At 40.9% G+C, this 20,360-nt stretch overlaps 2 protein-coding genes across 2 annotated transcripts in view; one reads left to right on the forward strand and one right to left on the reverse strand.

Moving 5' to 3' along the window:
* The window catches only part of IGFBP7 (insulin like growth factor binding protein 7), a 26,435-nt gene extending 17,920 nt beyond the window's left edge, over positions 1 to 8,515 (forward strand). The window contains exons 2-5 of the mRNA XM_032213057.1: positions 334 to 443; positions 4,406 to 4,522; positions 7,756 to 7,879; positions 8,349 to 8,515. Of these exons, the coding sequence (XP_032068948.1) occupies positions 334 to 443; positions 4,406 to 4,522; positions 7,756 to 7,879; positions 8,349 to 8,368 (371 nt within the window). The 3' untranslated portion in view covers positions 8,369 to 8,515. The remainder of the gene's footprint in view (positions 1 to 333; positions 444 to 4,405; positions 4,523 to 7,755; positions 7,880 to 8,348) is intronic.
* Positions 8,516 to 20,360, reverse strand: part of POLR2B (RNA polymerase II subunit B) — a 27,015-nt gene continuing 15,170 nt past the window's right edge. The window contains exons 13-25 of the mRNA XM_032213056.1: positions 19,882 to 19,993; positions 18,999 to 19,153; positions 16,296 to 16,494; positions 16,002 to 16,170; positions 14,937 to 15,033; positions 14,403 to 14,497; positions 13,801 to 14,051; positions 13,620 to 13,709; positions 11,399 to 11,506; positions 10,823 to 10,936; positions 10,571 to 10,731; positions 9,869 to 10,064; positions 8,516 to 8,775 (exon numbers count right to left, since the gene is read on the reverse strand). Of these exons, the coding sequence (XP_032068947.1) occupies positions 8,686 to 8,775; positions 9,869 to 10,064; positions 10,571 to 10,731; positions 10,823 to 10,936; positions 11,399 to 11,506; positions 13,620 to 13,709; positions 13,801 to 14,051; positions 14,403 to 14,497; positions 14,937 to 15,033; positions 16,002 to 16,170; positions 16,296 to 16,494; positions 18,999 to 19,153; positions 19,882 to 19,993 (1,837 nt within the window). The 3' untranslated portion in view covers positions 8,516 to 8,685. The remainder of the gene's footprint in view (positions 8,776 to 9,868; positions 10,065 to 10,570; positions 10,732 to 10,822; positions 10,937 to 11,398; positions 11,507 to 13,619; positions 13,710 to 13,800; positions 14,052 to 14,402; positions 14,498 to 14,936; positions 15,034 to 16,001; positions 16,171 to 16,295; positions 16,495 to 18,998; positions 19,154 to 19,881; positions 19,994 to 20,360) is intronic.

A 20,360-nucleotide genomic window follows, 5' to 3' on the forward strand; every position in this document is an offset into this window, starting at 1 on the left:
TTCAGGTAGCAACAAGGTCCCAGGTCTGCCCTGGATGAGATTCTCTCCCCCCCCCCCCATTTGAAGCCTTCACTCACATCCTTATCACAAACACCTTCCCAAAGTATTCTCCTTGTCCCAGACAAGGAGCTAGCTAGAGAAACTAGAGGTTTAAATCCCTTCAGGACACATAAAACAAGTTGAAAGAACCAGGCTTCTGGGTCTAATCACCAAATAACAGAGAAGGGTTGGTTACTGTTAATAGTTTTTTGTTAATGATAAAATTGCTTTAATTTCATAACTTCATGAATACACTGTTTGCTGTCTTAAAAGGACTCTTTTTTTTATTTCTAGGTCCATCCATTGTGACCCCTCCAAAGGACATCTGGAATGTCAGTGGAGCCCAGGTTTACCTGAGCTGCGAAGTCATTGGAGTTCCCACTCCAATTCTCACCTGGAACAAGGTTAGTAGAAACTAGGCAAGCTTTGAAGGTGATCCACCAGAAGATTTTCCTGGACAGCTTCATTAGAATAAATGAGCGCCATGCCAGGACCCTGCCAAGTTCATGCCACATAAATGAAGAGGTCTCCCAGGTTTTTTTTACAGCAGTGATTCCTACGCAGAAATCCCTGAAGTCTGTGCTATTTGTAATGCTTAGGAGTACAGAAAGGGTACAGAAATAGATGTTGTATGTAACTGTGAGGGGGAAAAGAGAACAGTTCATCATATTAATGACTCATTGAAAACCACCCCAAGTACAAATGCAAAAGGATTAGAATATAGCATGGTGATAGGTGAATTTAGGTATGTGGTAGAAAGTGCTTTGTGAAGCCAAACTTTCTGCAGAGGCTTAGAAGTGTTATTTAAATTATAGAATGTTCTTTTCAAAAAATAATGCTATTAAGGTCTAGTGCTGGATTCAGTTCTGTTTACCCTTTTATATGAGCTCTGTCACCATATTAGGTCTTTGAAAGGAGCAAGTGCTAAGGAATAATTTGAACAGAATGCCAGTGTATTTCTGCAGACTTTGAGATATTTGAAGCAACAAATACAAGGCCTATTTTTGATGCAGTTTTCTTGGTTGCCTGTAAATGAAAGAAGCAGAGGAATTGGAAAGGAGTTGCTGCTTCAGCAGTATGAGATCAGATAATATTGATGACCTTGACTTGTTCTGTAGTAGCTGAGAATTTGAGCCATGTGTTAGAAAGACCTTGATTTACCATTTTCTTAGTTTCCAGACTCCTTAGACATTAATTAAGCTTGACTTTATTCATGAGAAGCTATAATTCCAGAATGTGCTTCTGGGTGTGCAGAAAGTTAGGTAGTCAGTAGGGTTATTAGATCTGGGCTCCAAAACTCCAGTCAATTGCTTTGCATGGTACTTCCACAAATGGGAAATAACTGTTTTAAAGTCAGGAATAAGAGTATTGCCGTCACACTAGACAAAGGCTGTTATTGTGTGTGTGTGTACACATACTTGTAGTAAAGGACAATGGAAAACAGTGGAAGAAATTATGCTGGGAATAGCAAAGGTAATGTAGAAGTGCTGCTGGTAAAACAGTGAGTTGTGTGATGTAGTAGTTAAAGCTTTAGAGTAATATGACAAGTGAAACCTAGGATTTTTTTTCCACAGCACATAATTCAACTTTAGAAAATGCTATTGTGGGAGGTGATGCTGGTTACCAGAAGGGCTGATGGCTTAAAAAAAAGAGAGAGTGAGTTGGACCAATTAAAGGAAGTCATGGAGATCAGTAATTTTCGTGTTGATAGCAATGTGACTGCATCTGTTGAGAAACTAGCGAGCTTCCTTGTGCAGGTGGCTGTCCACTGTAAGAACAGACTGGTGGAGTAGAAGGGCCTGGGTTAAAATTCAGCAACCCCCTGATTAAGTCTTTATCTAGGTTTAGGTCCAACCTTAGCCATGGAAGCTCAAAGGCTGGGCTTTGGAGCCAGTCTTTCTTTCTCACCTTACTTCCCTCTTATGATTGTTGTGATGGGGACAAAATGAAGCAAGATCTCTTAATATATAAATTAATTCATCTCTACATTATGAGATGAATAAAATCAATATAGCTTAGAGATGATTGCCTTGAAGTACTGCACAAAAGGCAGGTTATAAATCAGAAAGATAACTATTTTCAGAATAAGGAGAAAGCAAAGGGGCCTCATGTCCTGGAGGCCTCCAGATAATCAGAGCCGAGAGCCGAGGTGGCGCAGTGGTTAAATGCAGTACTGCAGGCTACTTCAGCTGACTGCAATTCAGCAGTTCGGCTGTTCAAATCTCACCGGCTCAGGGTTGACTCAGCCTTCCATCCTTCCGAGGTGGGTAAAATGAGGACCCGGATTGTTGGGGGCGATATGCTGACTCTGTAAACCGCTTAGAGATGGCTGAAAGCCCTATGAAGCGGTATATAAATCTAACTGCTATTGCTAAGTCTAACTGCTAATCAAAACTTTAGTATGGAGAGGCCTAAGTTACCATCTGATTTCTCAGTATTTGACATGAATTTAAAGTGAGCAGAACCCAGGAAATGTGTTTTTCCTTTCCAAGATTCAAACCACCCTTGTCATACTTGCTTTAAATAGGCCTTGAAAAACCTGGCTCTTGCCCCAGGGATGAGGGTTGGGTCCTTTCAGTTGGACGTGGCATGAGAAATAAAGTATTCATTGTTTTCCCTCTGGGCAATTGCCATCTTTCTAGGAACGATTATGTTTCTAGGTTTCTTTCTTTTTTCATTTCATAAGTTCCCAGAACTATTGTAGGGTCAGGCAGCTGTGGGTTGAGAGTGAGAGAAAATGAGAGAGGAAGATGGATAGATGGTTTGGAATATGACATCATGGGTGTACAATGTTCAGATGTTGATTGAAACACAAGGCAATAATGGGAGGATTGAATAGAGACTGAACTGATAATTAGAAGACATAATAGTGTGGTTACAAAAATAGGATCTCAGATGGTAATTCTTACAATGGGGCTATTTTCCAAGACATGTAACAGAGAGAATCAAGAGAACTACAGGGAGAAGAGAAGCAGGACTATTTCATCCCTTCTGCCGAGAAGCCAACTATATTTGGCTCTTCTACAATTGTCAGAAGGAACAACTTAACCTATTTCTACTGTAACTTTGGGAATCGGTATCTCTGTTGGCTTCTTTCCATTTTTCCACCCCTCTACCCCCAGCAATTTTTTTTACTAGTCATGTCAGGGACCATATTAAAATTGCTATTTATAAATCACTCTCTTTGAGCAAAGAGAAAGTTAAAAGAACATGTTAAGTTACTCTGTTGTCCACAAAGAAGTGGTTGTGTTTGAGTTGTGATCCTCCCACAATTCTCTCCAGTAGGGTAAATACCATGCTTAGTAAAGTTGACCTCCAGCTGATTGATTACAGGGGAACATTCTTTCCTATTTTTGGCCAGAATATGGAAATAGGTTTTGTCCTTTCCTCCCAGTTTAATATTCCCTTCTGATCTCCCATCCAAGCACAACCAGGTCAGGCCTTGCCTAGCTGCCCTCTGCTTGACCAACCAGTTGCTGACGCATCAGAGCTTGCTTTTGACTCTTCTAAATTATTGCCTTGTTTGACCTTTCTAACTCAAGGAGATAATGTAATACCAATCACAAATACTGTTCTCATTACAGTTCCAACTTTCTGATCAATAAGCTCTTTGTCAGAAGGGAAAAGTACCTAAAAATGCCTATTTGTCAATGCTCGAAGGGAATTTATATGTTTTTAATATTTTTTTTATTTAAAAGATTTCTACAATTCTGGACAGTGGTAAACAACAGTGATAAAAATATTAGGAAAGAAAAGACTGCTTTGATTTGAACTCTTGAACTCACTCATTCTCTTATTTACCCAGTGAAGGAATGAGTTTCTAATGCCTGGATAATGAAGTATTCTAGGTAATAAAATGTGCATTTCCTCCTCTGTAATGAAAACACAAAACCAGCAGATAATTGTTTATATTCCCATGGCTGCTTTTCATTAGTCGCACTTTCTCTTTGAGCAACTGGCAACTCTCCCTACAATATTATATAAGCAATTCATCTTTTTAAAAAAATGCAGTTTATTGTATAAGTCAGGAGAATTTGCTTTTTAAGGGGATACTAGTCTATTCTAAAACCCATTGGGTCTCCTGAAAATAATTTGTGCTCTTAACCAACTTATTCAGTATAGAAAGTCTGAAATGTTTTAACTATATGGTATATTAAATATCCAGGTTCAGTCCTCCTGACTAGTCCAAAACTCAACCCACCCACCTTTTCAAGTCTGTCCTTCCATCAGGGGTATCCAATCTTGGCAAATTAAGATTTGTGGCTTAATTCCTCAGCATGGCTTATTGAGGAATTCTAGGAGTCCACAAGTCATAAAGTTACAAGGTTGCACATCCCCGAGGCCCATCCTTTCTTCTCATATACAGGTAACAAGGGGACAATATAGTGTCCAAAGAGTGGAACTTCTTCCAGGAGACCGAGACAATTTAGCCGTTCAAACTCGTGGTGGTCCTGAAAAGCATGAGGTGACAGGGTGGGTATTGGTAAGTAAAAATTTCAAATTAATTTGTCCTTTTGAGAATTTTGCAGCAAATAGAGAAATAGGATTTTTCTTCTTGGAGGTTGGTTGAGAGGAATGTTGGCACATCATGAGGTAAATGACATGTTGGCTTTCTAGGTTAAATGATTAGCTTTCATTTAAGAACTAGTATGTACTGTAATATATTATGGTTATGCCATCAACTGTCCAATTTGTATGCAAAATTAGTGAAGTGCAGGCCTGTATCAGGGCTGGGTTTCAACCGGATCGCACCGGTCCCTGCGATCCGGTTGGTCGCCGAACCCGGAAGTAAGTAACTTCCGGGAACGGCGAAGCCCCCCCCGCGCCCGCGCGCGCCCGCACACCCGCGCCCGCTCCTTACCCGGTTTTTTCGAATTTCGCGCTTTCCACGCATGCGCAGAACGCCTGCGCGATCCTCCAGGAGCAGCTGGAGCATCGCGCAGATGCTAGTACGCATGCGCATGTGCACGCACGCACACGCACGCCGCATGCATGCGCGCGCACGCCGCGTGCGTGCATGAGGACGCCGCCGGCCTCGTTCCAACCGATCCGGTTGGAACGGGGCGAGAAACCCACCCCTGGCCTGTATCTATAGAATATACTGCCAATATTGCATCCAGATGTAGAACAGGTTCAAGGACAGAACATGCTGCGTTTTTGTTTTTTTTTAATTTCTTACACATCTGAGAGGGGAAGAGAGAGAGGGAGAGAGATTTTTTTATCCTTAATTGATCAGGGAAGGAATATTGACTTCTTCCAAAGCAAAATGCAAAATCCAAGTATATTGAATGTTTTGTAAAATGAGGTAGTTTTGTCTCGTGCCATTTGCCCCTTATACCATATCCTCCACAAAAAGCAGAGGTTGAAAAGTACTTGCCACATAAAGTTCAAATCATTGTACCTGCTAATCTGCACTTATCATAAGAAACTTCTTTTTCCACAGGGACACTTAATCCCACTTCTCCACCTCTCCCTAAATATATGCTAAGATCTCTTTGGTAAGGCAGAGAGTGTTTTCTGGTATCCTACCAGAATTCCATTTTGGGGCTTACTAACTCAAGCTGTGCAAAGGGACTCATATTACAGTGGACTGTCATAGTCAAAGTCAAACTGGATATAGATTGTTACAATCCAAGCAAACATACATTCATATACATATACCTATCTTTATATGCCTTCCAGCTAATAGCATAAGAGAGGGATGCAGTATCAGAAACATCCATCAAGACAAGAGATCCCTGTCCCACTCAGTTCCAATTATGAGAATTTCTCCATGAAAATGGTTTTCAGAGCTGCTTATTTGTTTCTTGAAGGTTCACCAAGTCTGTCTTCTCCCCACTCCGTATAAATTTGCAGTTTGCAGTTTATTAGGATTTGTATGCCGCCCACTCTCGAGAGACTCAGGGCGGCTTACAGATAAAGGCAGGAAGGGGGAACATATAAAAATTAAAAAGAACAGACATTAAAATTCCACAACATTCATATAGCTTATAATGGGGCTGGATAAATGAACAGCCCCAGGCCTGCCAGAACAGCCAGGTTTTAATCGCTTTGTGGAAGGCCGGAAGAGTAGTAAGGGTCCGGATCTCTATGGGGAGATCGTTCCATAGGGCTGGAGCAGCTACAGAGAAGGGGAGTCGCCAGCCGACATTGACCGGCAGATGGAATCCGGAGGAGGCCTAGTCTGTGTGATCTTATAGGTCTCTGGGAGGTAAATGGCAGGAGGCGGTCTCTCAGGTAGCCAGGTCCTAAACCATGTAGGGCTTTAAAAGTAACGACTAGCACCTTGAAACGTGTCCGGAGACCAATGGGAAGCCAGTGCAGCTCGCAGAGGATAGGTGTAACGTGAGTGTACCTAGGTACACCCACTATCGCTCACGCGGCAGCATTCTGGACTAACTGAAGTCTTCGAACACTCTTCAAGGGCAGCCCCATGTAGAGTGCGTTACAGTAATCCAGTCTTGAGGTGACGAGGGCGTGACTGACCATTCGAAGGGCCTCCCGGTCCAGATAGGGTCGCAACTGGTGCACCAGGCAAACCTGGGCAAAGGCCCCCCTGGTCACAGCCGACAAGTGATGTTCTAACGTCAGCTGCAGATCCAGGACGACTCCCAAATTGTGAACCCTCTCTGAGGGGTGTATAGTTTCGCCCCCCAGGCTAAGGGATGGAATAGCTGGACCATCCTTGGGAGGGAGCATCAATAGCCACTCAGTCTTGTCGGGATTGAGTGCAAGCTTGTTCGCTCCCATCCAGACCCTGACAGCCTCCAGGCACTGGCACATCACTTCTACCACTTTGCTGAGTTGGCACAGAGCGGACAGATATAATTGAGTATCGTCCGCGTATTGGTGGTATTTAATCCCGTGCCGGCGTATGATCTCACCCAGCGGCTTCATGTAGATGTTAAATAGGAGGGGGGACAGGACCGAGCCCTGCGGCACCCCATAATTGAGGGGCCTAGGGGTCGATCTCTTCCCTCCAACCAACACCGACTGCGACCTGTCCGAGAGATAGGAGAACCACCGTAAAACAGTGCCTCCCACTCCCATCTCTCGCAACCATCGCAGAAGGATATCATGGTCGATGGTATCGAAGGCTGCTGAGAGGTCAAGAAGCACTAGGATAGATGAGTGACCCCTATCCCTGGCTCGCCAGAGATAATCGATCAGCGTGACCAAAGTAGTTTCCATGCTGTAACCAGGCCTGAAACCCGACTGAAAGAGATCCAGATAAGACTGCCGGGCAAAGATCAGTAAATATAAAGCTGAGTTCTTAGCATCTGATGACACTGTTGTCTTTAGTCTCAAATGCTTTCCACTATTGGCAGCAATTGCTGAAGCTGTTCTTAATCCTTTCAGAATTAGTACCTAATGGAGACATAACAGAGCCATGATGGCACAATGGTTAGAATGCAGTATTGCAGGCTAACTCACTGCTTACTGCCAGGAGTTCTGTCTTGATTGCCTCAAGGTTGACTCAGCCTTCCAACCTTCCAAGATCGGTAAAATAAGGACCCATATTATTGGGGGCAATATGCTGACACTGTAAGCCATTTAAGAGAGGGCTCTAAGGCACTATGAAGCAGTATGTAACTCTAAGTACTATTGCTCTACTAACAAGTTTATTTAAAGATCATTCAGGGCCATAGCATTGTGATACAAGTATATTGTCAATGACCTCGAGGAATGCAATTAACCATGACTCTACTCCAACAGATATCTCCATTGAGCAACGATGATGCTGGAGAATATGAATGCCATGCATCTAATTCTAAAGGAGAAGCCACAGCTTCTGGAAAAATTACTGTGGTAAATTCCTTAAACGAAATACCTGCAAAAGGTATGTAGGTCTGCAGAAGCACTTCCTTTTCTATTGGATCTGGTTACAAAAAATCAAATAGCTTGGGTTGATTATTAACTGACAGTACATTTTGTCATCATTTGTGACCAAAATAAGTGTTTCACATCTTTGTAAGCTTCAACTGGCTTAACATATTATTTATTATTGTAAACCATCTCCCCCATGAAATTTTTGCTCCATCTTGTGGTATCACTGAATCCCTTTTATATTCCCTACTACCAGCAGCCTCTGGAAAAAAGTCAAATACCAAAGAAAGTTTGCTTACTTGTTATCTATGATTTTAAATGAATCTGAAATAATTGTGGAGGAAGAAAGAATTGTTATCTATTTCTGCTATGTTTCCTGCTTCAAGGAAATACCTTTGATTATTTCTATAGCAACTCATTTCTCTGGAATGCATCTCAAGGATAACATGTGTTCTTAAAGCACACTCTCATTTTCTTTGTAGGTGAAAGTACTGAGCTGTAAAAGGTGAACCATATATACTGCATATTGAAAAACAGTGCCTTTCATCTATAACAAGTTTATTTTTTTGAAAACTCACAACCAGCCATGGCTCTGTAGTCCCTTAATTCCTACTATTTTCGCTGTAATTACAATAAAGTATTAAGCGAATGTCTGAAAAGCTTTTATTTCTATTTACATAAAACATGAAATTCACACATTCATAATCTGGAAAAAAAACTTCCAATAAAACACCACACCTGTTGGGATTTAAAACACATTTAAAAAGGAAGTTTAAAGTAGGCAATACGAATTTCAGGAAAAGACGAATTGTTTGAAGACTACACACTCATCATTCGAGGTGCAATACTCATTGACATCAGTTCTTGGAAAAGTAGTTTGCAGGCATACGGCATCCTCACGAGAGAAATCTGGGGGGAAAAAGAGATTAGCCTATGTTAGCAAAAACATTTCATTCCAGAAAACATTCTATATCTTTATTTTTAAATAACTACAGATGGGGTTAGGAAGCTCAGAAAAGAGCACCATGAAATAATTTTTAAAGGCTTCAAAGACTGTGAAAGTAACAGTGATAAAAACATTTTTGGGAACAAGTTGGGAAATGTGAGAAAATTTAGAAAGGCACTGCTCAGTACTGGCCAAGCTTCACTGGAGAGGTGTGATGGAATATGCACCTAGAGGAACAATGTGGGAAGAGTCTGGCAACACAGAACTTTCCCAGAGAGAGGCACGGATTAAGAGACTGCACAAGTAGAAAAGGAGAGGAAAAAAGTTCAGGGTAGCCACACTGTAGAATCTCACGGGATATAACTAGTATGTTAGTAGGTTGTACATTTAGTTGGCAAGGTTTTGTCTATTAGCTATAAGCAAATAGAGGACTGAACTTGATTGCATTTCATTATGTCCTTTCTGGGCTTGGGCCTGACAGAAAACCACCTATGTACAGCATGCTGCAGACAGGAAAGCCAATTTCTTCAACGTCAACACCCTCCTAACCTGGGTGAGGAGGAAGGATTTAAAGATGATGCAACCATTGAGTATTAGGGGTTCCAGGATATTGAAGTGTACATTAAAGGGGCCCTTGACCTCCAGCCAACCATTGTTTAGAATCTCTCTCTCTTTCACAAACACACAAAGAGACACACAACTCTATTTACAGTATGTCAATTTAAAGTGAAGTAGAACTTGGCATCATCATAATTTAAGTATTAAAGACACACTTTAAAAGCAAAGATTATTACGTTCAGGAAAATAAAATGACATTTTGTAATACTGTTAAGAGAACAGCATTTTCAGCTTTTTAAAATTCATTGGCATTATTTCAGAAATTTTCCTAACTCTTCTGAATAGTTAGGAGAGTTTTATGCTCTCCCTCCTGCAGCTAATGACTCTGATTATATTGGATTCATGATAGATAACTAGTGCCTCAAGGTGAGACGAAGATAAATGTTTAAAAGAATGAGAGAAGGATGAAATGGAATGGGCATTACCCTCTTTACATACCTGTGTCTTATTACGACAACCCCTGCATTCATAGGTGTGGGTCCGGGTGTTTGCTATTGCCATTAGCCCACACAGGTTGCATACATGAACCTGATATGGATCTGAGGCTTCAAACAATCTTTCCCTTAGGAACTGGGCTGCTCCATGAGCAATCTGACAGTCTCGTTCCATCTCTCCAAACCGAAGACCTCCATCGCTGGGGGGGGGGGGGGGGGGAGAGAAAAATCATGTTCACTTCTTTATTTTTCCAATCTAGAAAAACTACCCAGCTGCCTGTTATTCCTGCCCCCAATTAATGTAAGAAGCTACTAGAGGAGAAGCCAGCTCATGTACCAAAAATGCTCCTAATGAAATGAAGTCTTAAAAAAACAGAACATACCAGAAGCTCCAAAGAAGTGCTACCCATACACATTGTCAATACAAGACAAGCTAAGGAAAATAATTAAAGAAGACAATATATTTCTCAACAATATATTTTAGCACTCCCATCTGGGCTCCTAGCATTTCTGGTCTTACTATTTTTCTAGCCCTCATAGTTGTAAATAATATCACTAAAAGCTATGAAAAGACCTGGAGAAATCTCAGAAACTAGTGGCATTTTCTAGTAAGATTTCTAAGGACTCTGACTTCAATACTTTGCTGAAATAAAGACAAATTGGAATAATAAATAATAAAAATAATAAAAAGGCATCTATTTCTTACCGAGATCGACCCTCCATAGGTTGTCTGTTAAGGATCTGAATAGGTCCTCTTGCCCTGGAATGAATTTTATCATCTACCATATGTTTTAGCCGCTGGTAGTAAGTGGGGCCAATAAAGATCTGTGATGTGATTTTGCGACCAGTAAAGCCATTGTACAGAACCTACAAAAAGTAATTGCTCCTGTTATAATAGCATATCAGTGCAGGAAACAGACAGAATGAGACTTCTCACTCATCAGTTGTATCAGATTACCTCATTTCCTCTCAGATGATACCCATAATCAGAGAGCAAGTTTGAAATCTTTTGCACGTTGACTGCATCATTAAAAGGTGTAGCATCACCGATCTCCCCTTTATTTGCTGATACCTGGAAAAGAGGAAGCAAAGACTAGCAATTTTTACACTACTCCGCATAACAACTGTCTAAAATGAAACTGGGAAGATTATATTCTAACTCCCATTGAAGGGTAGAGCTCACTAAGTCACTTTACTTAAACTGAAGGGCTTCTGCAAGCCAAAAATCAGAGGAATGGGGACTATGTACTACTTACTCTGACTTCTTTGGAGGAAGAAAAGAGTAAACATAAATTAAACATTAAAAGAATTTTAAATCATATTATGCTAATTTAGAGATTGTGTTTCCCCAGCATCTAGATTAACGCCACGAGCCAGAGAGTTAGCTTTTTAATTTGAAAATAAAATGGCTCCAGATTGAAAGAGATAAAAACTGATTCAACCTTGGATGGGTATGCTACAGTCAGAGATGTCCCTGGAAGCTCTGAAAAAGAGCATGATGGAGAATATCTCAGTTCCAAGCAGCAAGACTTACCTTTCCTTGAAGACATTCAATCAAGTGACCAATGGTCATTCGTGAAGGGATAGCGTGGGGATTGATAATTATATCAGGAGTGATACCTTCACAGGTAAATGGCATATCCTAAAAATGAAAACAGGTCAGAATCATTTTCCACAGCACCATTTTTCCTTGATTATAGTTTGCTTAATCTGCTGGATTTTTTCTTGCATGATATAAGTCACAAAATAAACTGTACACCTTCTTTATTCTGTCAGGTATTTGATCAATTATGAATTTCCCACTATACTGTATATACTCATGGATATGTTGAGAGTTTTAAGTGCCATTATACGCAAAAAAAAAGGAATTCGACTTATCTGCAGATGGGCTTGTCACTGAGCAAAGGTAATTCTTGTTAACAACCATAATTAAGACTGGCAAATCAGTCCTTAAGCAAACCAGTTTTTAAATCAAAACTCATGACCATAACTGTGCTTAAGATTTTACTTCAGTTTACACTTGCTTTATAACAAGGATACAATCCTGAACAGCTGAGAGCCCAACGAGAAGGAAGTTTCCAGAATTTGACTCTCAAAGAAACTATAAAAAAGGGCAAACGTTATATCTGCTTTCCCTCACTCCCCACCCTTTGAATTGCTCATCCCAGCAATGGGATATTTAGCAATAAAATTGATGTTCGAATTTACTTTCATTGGAGAGGGATTATAGGGAAATAAGCAGACACATGAATGCAATTTCCCAGGAAAGAAAGAAAGAAAAGTCCTTAGTATGAAACTGATTCATGTTTCCTCAACTTCAGGGAGCAGCTGAAAAACTTGCCTTAGCACTTTTCAAGGACATGCTGCACTGGGGAGAAAAGAAACTCAGGAAGAGAGAGCTTACTTAGGCAATCTCTCTGCTCTGCAATTGGTGATGGAAGGGACAAAAATGGGTCAGGCACAGGACAACACATACTGACTTCAATGGTAAACACATGACTGAGATACTGCACACATTAGTTGCAAAGTTAAATGTCTATGGAGATTCTCGGTCACCAGGTCATGGTTGTCTCAAAGGTGCTTTTTCAAGAGGCAACTGGACTTTCTGGTTTTTCTTTGAAGACATTTCACTTCTCATCCAAGAAGCTTCTTCAGCTCTGACTGGATGGTGGGGAATGGAAAGATTTATACTTCTTGCAGACAGTTAGCCATTTGCATTCTTTTGGCGAGTCACTAAGGCCACCTGGATGTTTATCTGTGTTGTCACCTGAGTAGTACAAATAGGTGTGGCGCCTTCTTGGAACTGTTGAAAGGACTGTGTTGTAGACTGGAGATAGATGATGTCGTATCCCACCCCCTCTGTTGAGAGAGAGCTGTTCAATCTATGTCAACTATGTCAAAATTGAACAGCCTTCCTTCTCTCAGAGGGGGAGGGATATGACATCAACTATCTCCAGTTTATAACAAGTACTTTCAATAGCAATAGCAATAGCAGTAGACTTATATACCGCTTCATAGGCCTTTCAGGCCTCTCTAAGCGGTTTACAGAGAGTCAGCATATTGCCCCCAACAATCTGGGTCCTCATTTTACCCACCTCGGAAGGATGGAAGGCTGAGTCAACCCTGAGCCAGTGAGATTTGAACCGCTGACCTGCTGATCTAGCAGTAGCCTGCAGTGCTGCATTTAACCACTGCGCCACCTTGGCGCAGTTCCAAGAAGGCTCCATATCAGTGGTGGGATTCAATTTTTTTTTACTATTGGTACTGTTGGTGTGGCTTGGTGGGCGTGGCTTGGCTTGGTGAGTGTGGCAGTAGAAGGATATTGCAAAATACCCATTCCCTTCCCACTCCTGGGGCAAGATACTGTAAAATCTCCTTTTCCACCCCACTCCAGGCTAAGAAAACTGTAAAATCCCCATTCCCTCCCCACCCCACTAAACTGCTTTCCAGCTCTGTTCTCCTGTGCAGGGCAACAGAAGACAACCCAGACGATCAGCTGGGACTCAGAAGGCAGAGAATAGCGGGGCCAGTCAGAGGTGGTATTTGCGGGTTCTCTGAACTATTCAAAATTTCTACTACCGGTTCACCAGAACCGGTCAGAACCTGCTGAATACCACCTCTGCTCCACATCCACCCTGACAATACCAATAAAGCAACTGATATATTCTAAGTAGTGTAAAACCAAGGGGTTATTTCAAATCCAATTGGCTAAGCATGATATCCTCTACATCAGAAACAAAATTGGAGGCATTTACCTCTTGCCTGTACTGGATACCACAGGTACCTTTCTGACCATGTCTACTAGCAAACTTATCTCCAATCTGTGGTATTCGGACAGACCGTACCTGGAGAGATAAAATAATAATAATGTATTGCACAAACTATTCACAAACGTTGGATTTAGTCTTGCAGACACATTTGCACAACTATACTTACTCTTATTTTACAAAACTTGTATCCTTCCTGGTTCAAGGTAATCATAACCTGGTCAACAATACCAGTTTCACTAGTGCGTAGAAAAGTGCTGCAATCCCTTTTGGTGTAGCGACGATTGGTGCTCTCTAGTTCGTCTTCGTTCTCGGGCAAAGTTACTGTCTTGCCAATGATGACATCATCTCCTGAGACACGTACGCCAGGTGCAATCAAACCATCATCGTCCAACTTGTCATAGATGGCATGTCTCATCCCTGAGAAAAGAAGAAAGCATTACGTACTTCCAAATCAGGGCTTCTGCTTGTTCCCCTTTTCCAATAGGTTAACATTTCTAGGCTAATACTATTTTGTTTTTGCTCGGGTGCCATTCTAAATTCAGAAAGAAAAATCCATTTCTGCTTGATTCCCTTTTTAAACTAATATTACATATGCATAACTCAGTGACAATGACAGGTAAGGTAGGATCACTCACTTGCAACCCCTGTGAAATCACATTCTTCTCTACAAATAGCATAAACATCTGAAACCTGGAAAATTCTATTACGGAGCAGTTATCTACTCTCTCTGTCTTCACGATGTATTCCTGGTCACTGTTTATTTCTTACCCTGGCATGTTTCACGACTAGGTTTCTCAAACACTTCTTCTTGGTCATATCCTTTTTTGGACTCCTGTTCTTTATAAGAGCGATAGAAGACAGATCTAATGGAAGAGAGAAGTGACACTATCAGCTCCAAGTCAGACAGCACTCTTTTAGTTCAGGTTGAGACATGATCTAACATTCTGCAGTAGCAGGACAAAACATGAAGGCATGTTGACATACACAATATCCACAGGAGATTGGAAGCAAAATATCCACAGATGATTGGAAGCCTATGGACTAAAACCACCACCACAACTAACCTTTAATCTAAAAGTGTAGCAAAAAGGTAAGTTTCTGACAACAAAAGAAAAGAAAAATACTTGATGACTAACGCCTACAGAGAACCATTGAAGTGAAATCTTTGATAAAACAGAACACTGCAAAAAAGCATACGAAGAATGCTTTAAAGCTAGTGGCTATTTCTTATAAGCATGTGAAATAGTTCTTTAATAGGGAAATAGAAATGTGGCACAATGTGAAATATTTAATAAGCCAAACCTGAAAAACCCTCTGTCAACAGCAGAGCGATTCATGATAACAGAATCTTCTTGATTATATCCTGTATATGAAGCTATGGCGACTATAGAGTTGATGCCTATAAAAGATTCAAGAATACACTTCAATTATACACACATTCTTTTCACTTTACAGATTGAGTATTAATGCAAAATAAGCTATAATTTCTCAATAACTTTATGCTGTTTTCTACAATACAATGGGATGAGCATATAACACACCCAGTGACCTCCTATGGAATAGCTTGCTGTTATCATCAGAAGATAGGTTTTGAAGCACGTGTGGAATTTGCTTGCAATTTCACATGTTCCTTCAACCATGTCCTTGAGAATTATCTCCAAATCCTGTTCATTTGCTATTTATATTTAAAGACTGGACCATCATGAACATAAACATTCCAAGAATTTAAAACTGGCTGATTAGATCATAGCTGAAACTTTTATAAATATTTTATGCTTGTTAAAATTGGAAAACAAATAGTGAAAAATGTAATAAGAATGTGCACACCCAAATACAAGCAATAACTGAGGTAGATATGAACAAGATACAGAAATAGAAAGAATGCATCTAAGGAATACTAATTACAGTTTTGACCACTGCCTTGCTACTTTATGTCAAAAAGTACTATGCTCTGAAAAATATATTAAACAAGCACGGCTAATTTAAGGAGCAAGCTAAGAAATATTTCAAAGTTGCAATGTTTTTCCTTTGTGATCCAGACACAACTGGCATTGCTTTTCAGTGTATCAATGAAACCTAATTGATTAAAGCTATAGGAAAAAGATTACTGATATAAATTTCTCACTACCAGAATTGAGATCACACAGCTGCTATTGCTAAATCATCAATTAACAAATATCAAATACAAAAAAAAGGCCCACATCTCAGTGAAAATTCATTATTGGTATTCCGGAAATGAATATTTACATTAGCTAAAAAAAAGACATATTGGCATATCTCTTTTAAGAAGTGGGTTGCTTCTCTAAAGGTCGAGGTTTTATACTTGAAGGTTTTATATTTGCACTAATCAGCAACTTGCAATCATACCTGCTGGCAACTCTCTGAACCTCAAATATTCCATAGACCGTGTGGTCACAAGGGGCTTCTGAGGATAATATAAAACATGGGCCAGTGTATCCATACGGACATGGAAATTAGTGATATAAACTCCCATGGCTTGTTTTCCCATAGCAGATTGGTATGTATTCCTAGGAGACTATTAAGAAAGGAGAAAATGTGTTAGGAATTTTTTTTAAAAACCCTTCAAAATTAATGCATAAAATTATTCCATCAAATCATAAACTCTTAATTTAAAATACTATAAACTAAAGTCCAACAAACCTGATTGTGATCTGGAAATGGAATAATAGATGCACAAACTCCTAGAATCATGGAGGGGTGAATCTCACAGTGTGTATATGTGGAGCAATATGCCACGCCTTTCTCCTGTAAGTCATCTGGAGTCATAGCCAGCATAACAGTCTCCTCTTCTAGAGTGTCAATGTATTCTACCACACCACTGGCCACCAAATCCTGCCAGCTAAACAAAATTAATTTTAATTAATGCAACTACATAGAGTTCTAAGAACAAACGTGACAATTTATATCTGAATTCCAAGAAAGTAAATATTGTTCCATGTAACGAAAAACTAAAAGTATAAGCATGCACATATTATATTACCCTTAATTTTGCCCCTTCAGGTACAATAGGCATTTGCTCCATTCCTTCATTAGTTTACAGTTTCCTTTTGTTTTTGCTTAATGCATATACTGCAGAAACCTTGATTCCTTAGAATTCAGCCCCTTTTTAAACTTCCTGTCTTAGCTGTCTAACTCACTAAAAATAAAGTGTACTGAATATTGTCCACACTCAACTCTGAACATAAGAATCTGTGATGAACCCATTGATCTATCTGGCTGGCAAAAGGGAATCTCTAATGCAGGCGTGTCAAACTCGATTTCATTGAGGGCCGCATCAGGGCTGTGTTTGACCTCGGCGGGGTGGGAACCAGCTTGATGTCACTCATGTCAGGGGCACATACGGTGGTCAAATGTTAAGGCAGGACTTCCCTCGGACCCTCCCACTCTCTCATTATAATCTTCCTTCCTTCCTTCTTTTTCCTTCTCTCTTCATTCTTTTTTCTTCCTTCCCCTCTTTCCTTTTTCCTTCCTTCCTCTCTTCCCATCTTTTCTTCTTTTTCTTTGTCTTTCCTCTTTCCCCTTCCCTTTTTTCTTCTTGGATGCTCAAATGCAAAAGGGGAAATATTTCTGCTTTTGTTTTGTTTTTAGTTTGTTTTGCTATCCCTCTGCCAGTGAAAACAAAGGCCAGGGGGGCACGCATGCCCCTCCCGAGATCCATTTTCGCTGGAAGAGGCACCATGGGCTGATCCTTCGCTGTTGACAGGGCGGCCATAGGGGCCAGATCTAAGTACCGTATATACTCGAGTATAGGCCGACCCGAATATAAGCCGAGGCACCTAATTTTACCACAAAAAACTGGAAAAGTTATTGACTCGAGTATAAGCCTAGGGTGGGAAATGCAGCAGCTACCGGTAAATTTCAAAAATAAAAATAGATACCAATAATGTTTTTGAATATTTATTTCAAAGAAAAACAGTAAACTAGCGGTGTATTCAATGAAATACTTCACTCACCTCATGATGCTGATGTCCCGCTGTGATGATGATGTCCCGTGCAGCCGCGGGAGTGATGTCCCGCCTCCTATGACACACGGCACAGTGATTCCTATCATTGGATCACTGTACCAGAGGAGGTGGGACATCGCTATGTGGCTGCTTGCCATAACAAGGAGGAGGTGGGACATCGTTGCAGAGCGGCAGGAGGGGGAGGAAGGGGAATCGTAAGACAGCCCTGCATTACATTAGAACGTGAGGAGGGGGGATGGTGCGGTGCGCGCTGCGCAGCAAACTGACACAGAGGGAGGGGAAACTCATAGGGGCGCCGGGCCATTCACGAGCATCACTCAGCGGCATGGCCCCACCCCTTTTTCTCCTCCATTTCGGGCAAATTTTTCAGTGACTCAAGTATAAGCCGAGGCGGCTTTTTTCAGCCCAAAATGTGGGCTGAAAAACTCGGCTTATACTTGAGTATATACGGTACCCAGCAGGCCAAATCTGGCCCGCGGACCTTGAGTTTCACACACCTGCTCTAATGCAACCTGGGAAAGAGATAGGAAAGGGAAGTGCTGTAACATTCAAAAGTTCACGTATATTTTCTGTATTTTGCAACTTTCATATTTAGCATACAGTAACTGTGGCAATTTCAAAAACACCTTTGTTGCTTTGATGAATGAAGAGGAATTACGAGGAGAAATGTAAGCAAGTATAAAAAGAACTATTTTTTGCAAGAATAGCTGCTTTCTACCACATCCAAGAAGAATACTGTCCAAAATGGTAGCAGGACCTGTTCCTAGCAGCACTTGAATTGTACTAGCAAAGTCAAATCACTCTAGAAAATGTCCAGCAAGTGTTTCAGACAAAACTTTTCCCATTTCTAAAACTGTACCCAGAAGGAAAGACTTTATTCACTTGTGTAGAGCCGTGGTGTCGCAGTAGGTAGAATGCAGTACTGCAGGCTACTTCGGCTGATCACCAGCTGCCAGCAGTTTGGCAGACTGAATCTCACCAGGCTCAAGGTTGACTCGCCTTCCATCCTTCTGAGGTGGGTAAAATGAGGACCCAGATTGTTGAGGCCAATATGCTGACTCTGTAAACCACTTAGAGAGGGCTGTAAAGCACTGTGAAGCAGTATTTAAATCTAAGTGCTATTGCTATTGCATGAGTTGGACCCTTAGTTTAAGCCATCAATAACATAACCACTCTTTTCAAGTCCTGCTCATTTCCACATAATATTTTAGCAGACACAATTATCTCTCGAGCTGAACTTGCTCGATTATGTATCTTCTTTAGCTAATGACCCTTCCAATGAATGCCTGGAATTTTCTCTTCTCTTCCCATGAAAAGTATCTTTGAGGAAAGACAAGTATAAATCCCAGAAAAGGAGAACATTTGAGGATAACCCCACCTGTAGTTGTTATATTCACGTTCTTTCAACTGGTCAATGTGCCTCTTCTTCAGTAACAGTTTTTGTTTTTCCACAATTAGAAGTGGGCGGCAGATCCTACCAGCATCAGTATAAATGCGAATTTCTCGCTCCCTGATATCTCTGATCATGGACACCTGCGTGAGAAGACACAGTTCTTATAAACACTTTCAACTAGCCATTTTTCAGAGACAGATTGAAAATATCGAAACACCTTGTTCTCAGACAGCCCCACCCCCCAACATTTTGCAAGTTGTGAAAATGGTGCTGTTCAGGCAGGCTTTTGTAGCTTAATAGCGATTAACCAATCCTGATGTCAGATAAGAGCAACTGAGTAGCTACATGACCCGACAAAAGTGCGAACGTCATAAGCGCGCCAACAAAACCGCGGCGCTAAAACCGCGATGTCAAAAGTGCACCGACAACAGCGCGCCGACAACAGCGCGCCGACAGAAGCGCAATTTAAGTTAAGGTAAGGTTTAAGGTTAGGTTTAGGGTTAGGTTTAGGTTTAGGGTTAGGGTTAGGATTACGTTACAGCGCGCTTCTGTCGGCGCGCTTTAGGGCTCATTCGTTGCTCATTCGTCACGCGGTTTTGTTGGCGCGGTTTTGTCACCGCGCTTTAGTCAGGCGCGCTTTTGTTGTTCGCGCATTTGTGGTGGAATCGAGTAGCTAAAGAGTCAAGGTGAACATTCTGAACCACACATGGCCTTCAGAGAGATTATCACTCTGTTTTAATTCATCAAAATTATATAAAATTTAAATTAAATCACCAATCTTTTTTCTAGCTCAACATATTTCATTTATTTTATTTTTTGGTCTAGGTTAGCACCTTTATAGGACAGCTGGAATTACAACAAAATTTACCTCTGATACAATGATGTCCATTTGCCGCCGCAGTTTCCTCAGCGTATTCATAAGTTGCTCTGGATCTTTGTGAATTCCAACCCAGCAACCGTTCACAAATATTTTTGTGGCGCTTATGGTAAAAAGAGAAAGAGCAGTTAAGCTGCTGCTTTAGAGTGAACCATATAGAAGCTAATGTGAAGGAATAGAGGTAAGGCTATGTAAAGACATGCGTAGAAAGCTACCATGATCTCAGTAGATGGTTATCTCAGATACCTACAAGCTCATCTAATTAGCAGAACCAGATGTGGGAAAAGAAGAAAGGTTACGTACAGACATGCACATTACAGCCATGATCTCAAGCAGCCGGTTATCTTTTAGCCCATGATCTCACTGAGCAGAGACAGGCCGTATCAGGGAGTTAGGTAAGATTCAACCTTGGCTGAGATAGCCTTCTGGATTCACAAGGGGAAAAAGAGGGAGTAAACCAAAAACAAGAC

This window comes from Thamnophis elegans, chromosome 3 (assembly GCF_009769535.1).
Source record: "Thamnophis elegans isolate rThaEle1 chromosome 3, rThaEle1.pri, whole genome shotgun sequence".
Lineage (NCBI taxonomy): Eukaryota > Metazoa > Chordata > Lepidosauria > Squamata > Colubridae > Thamnophis > Thamnophis elegans.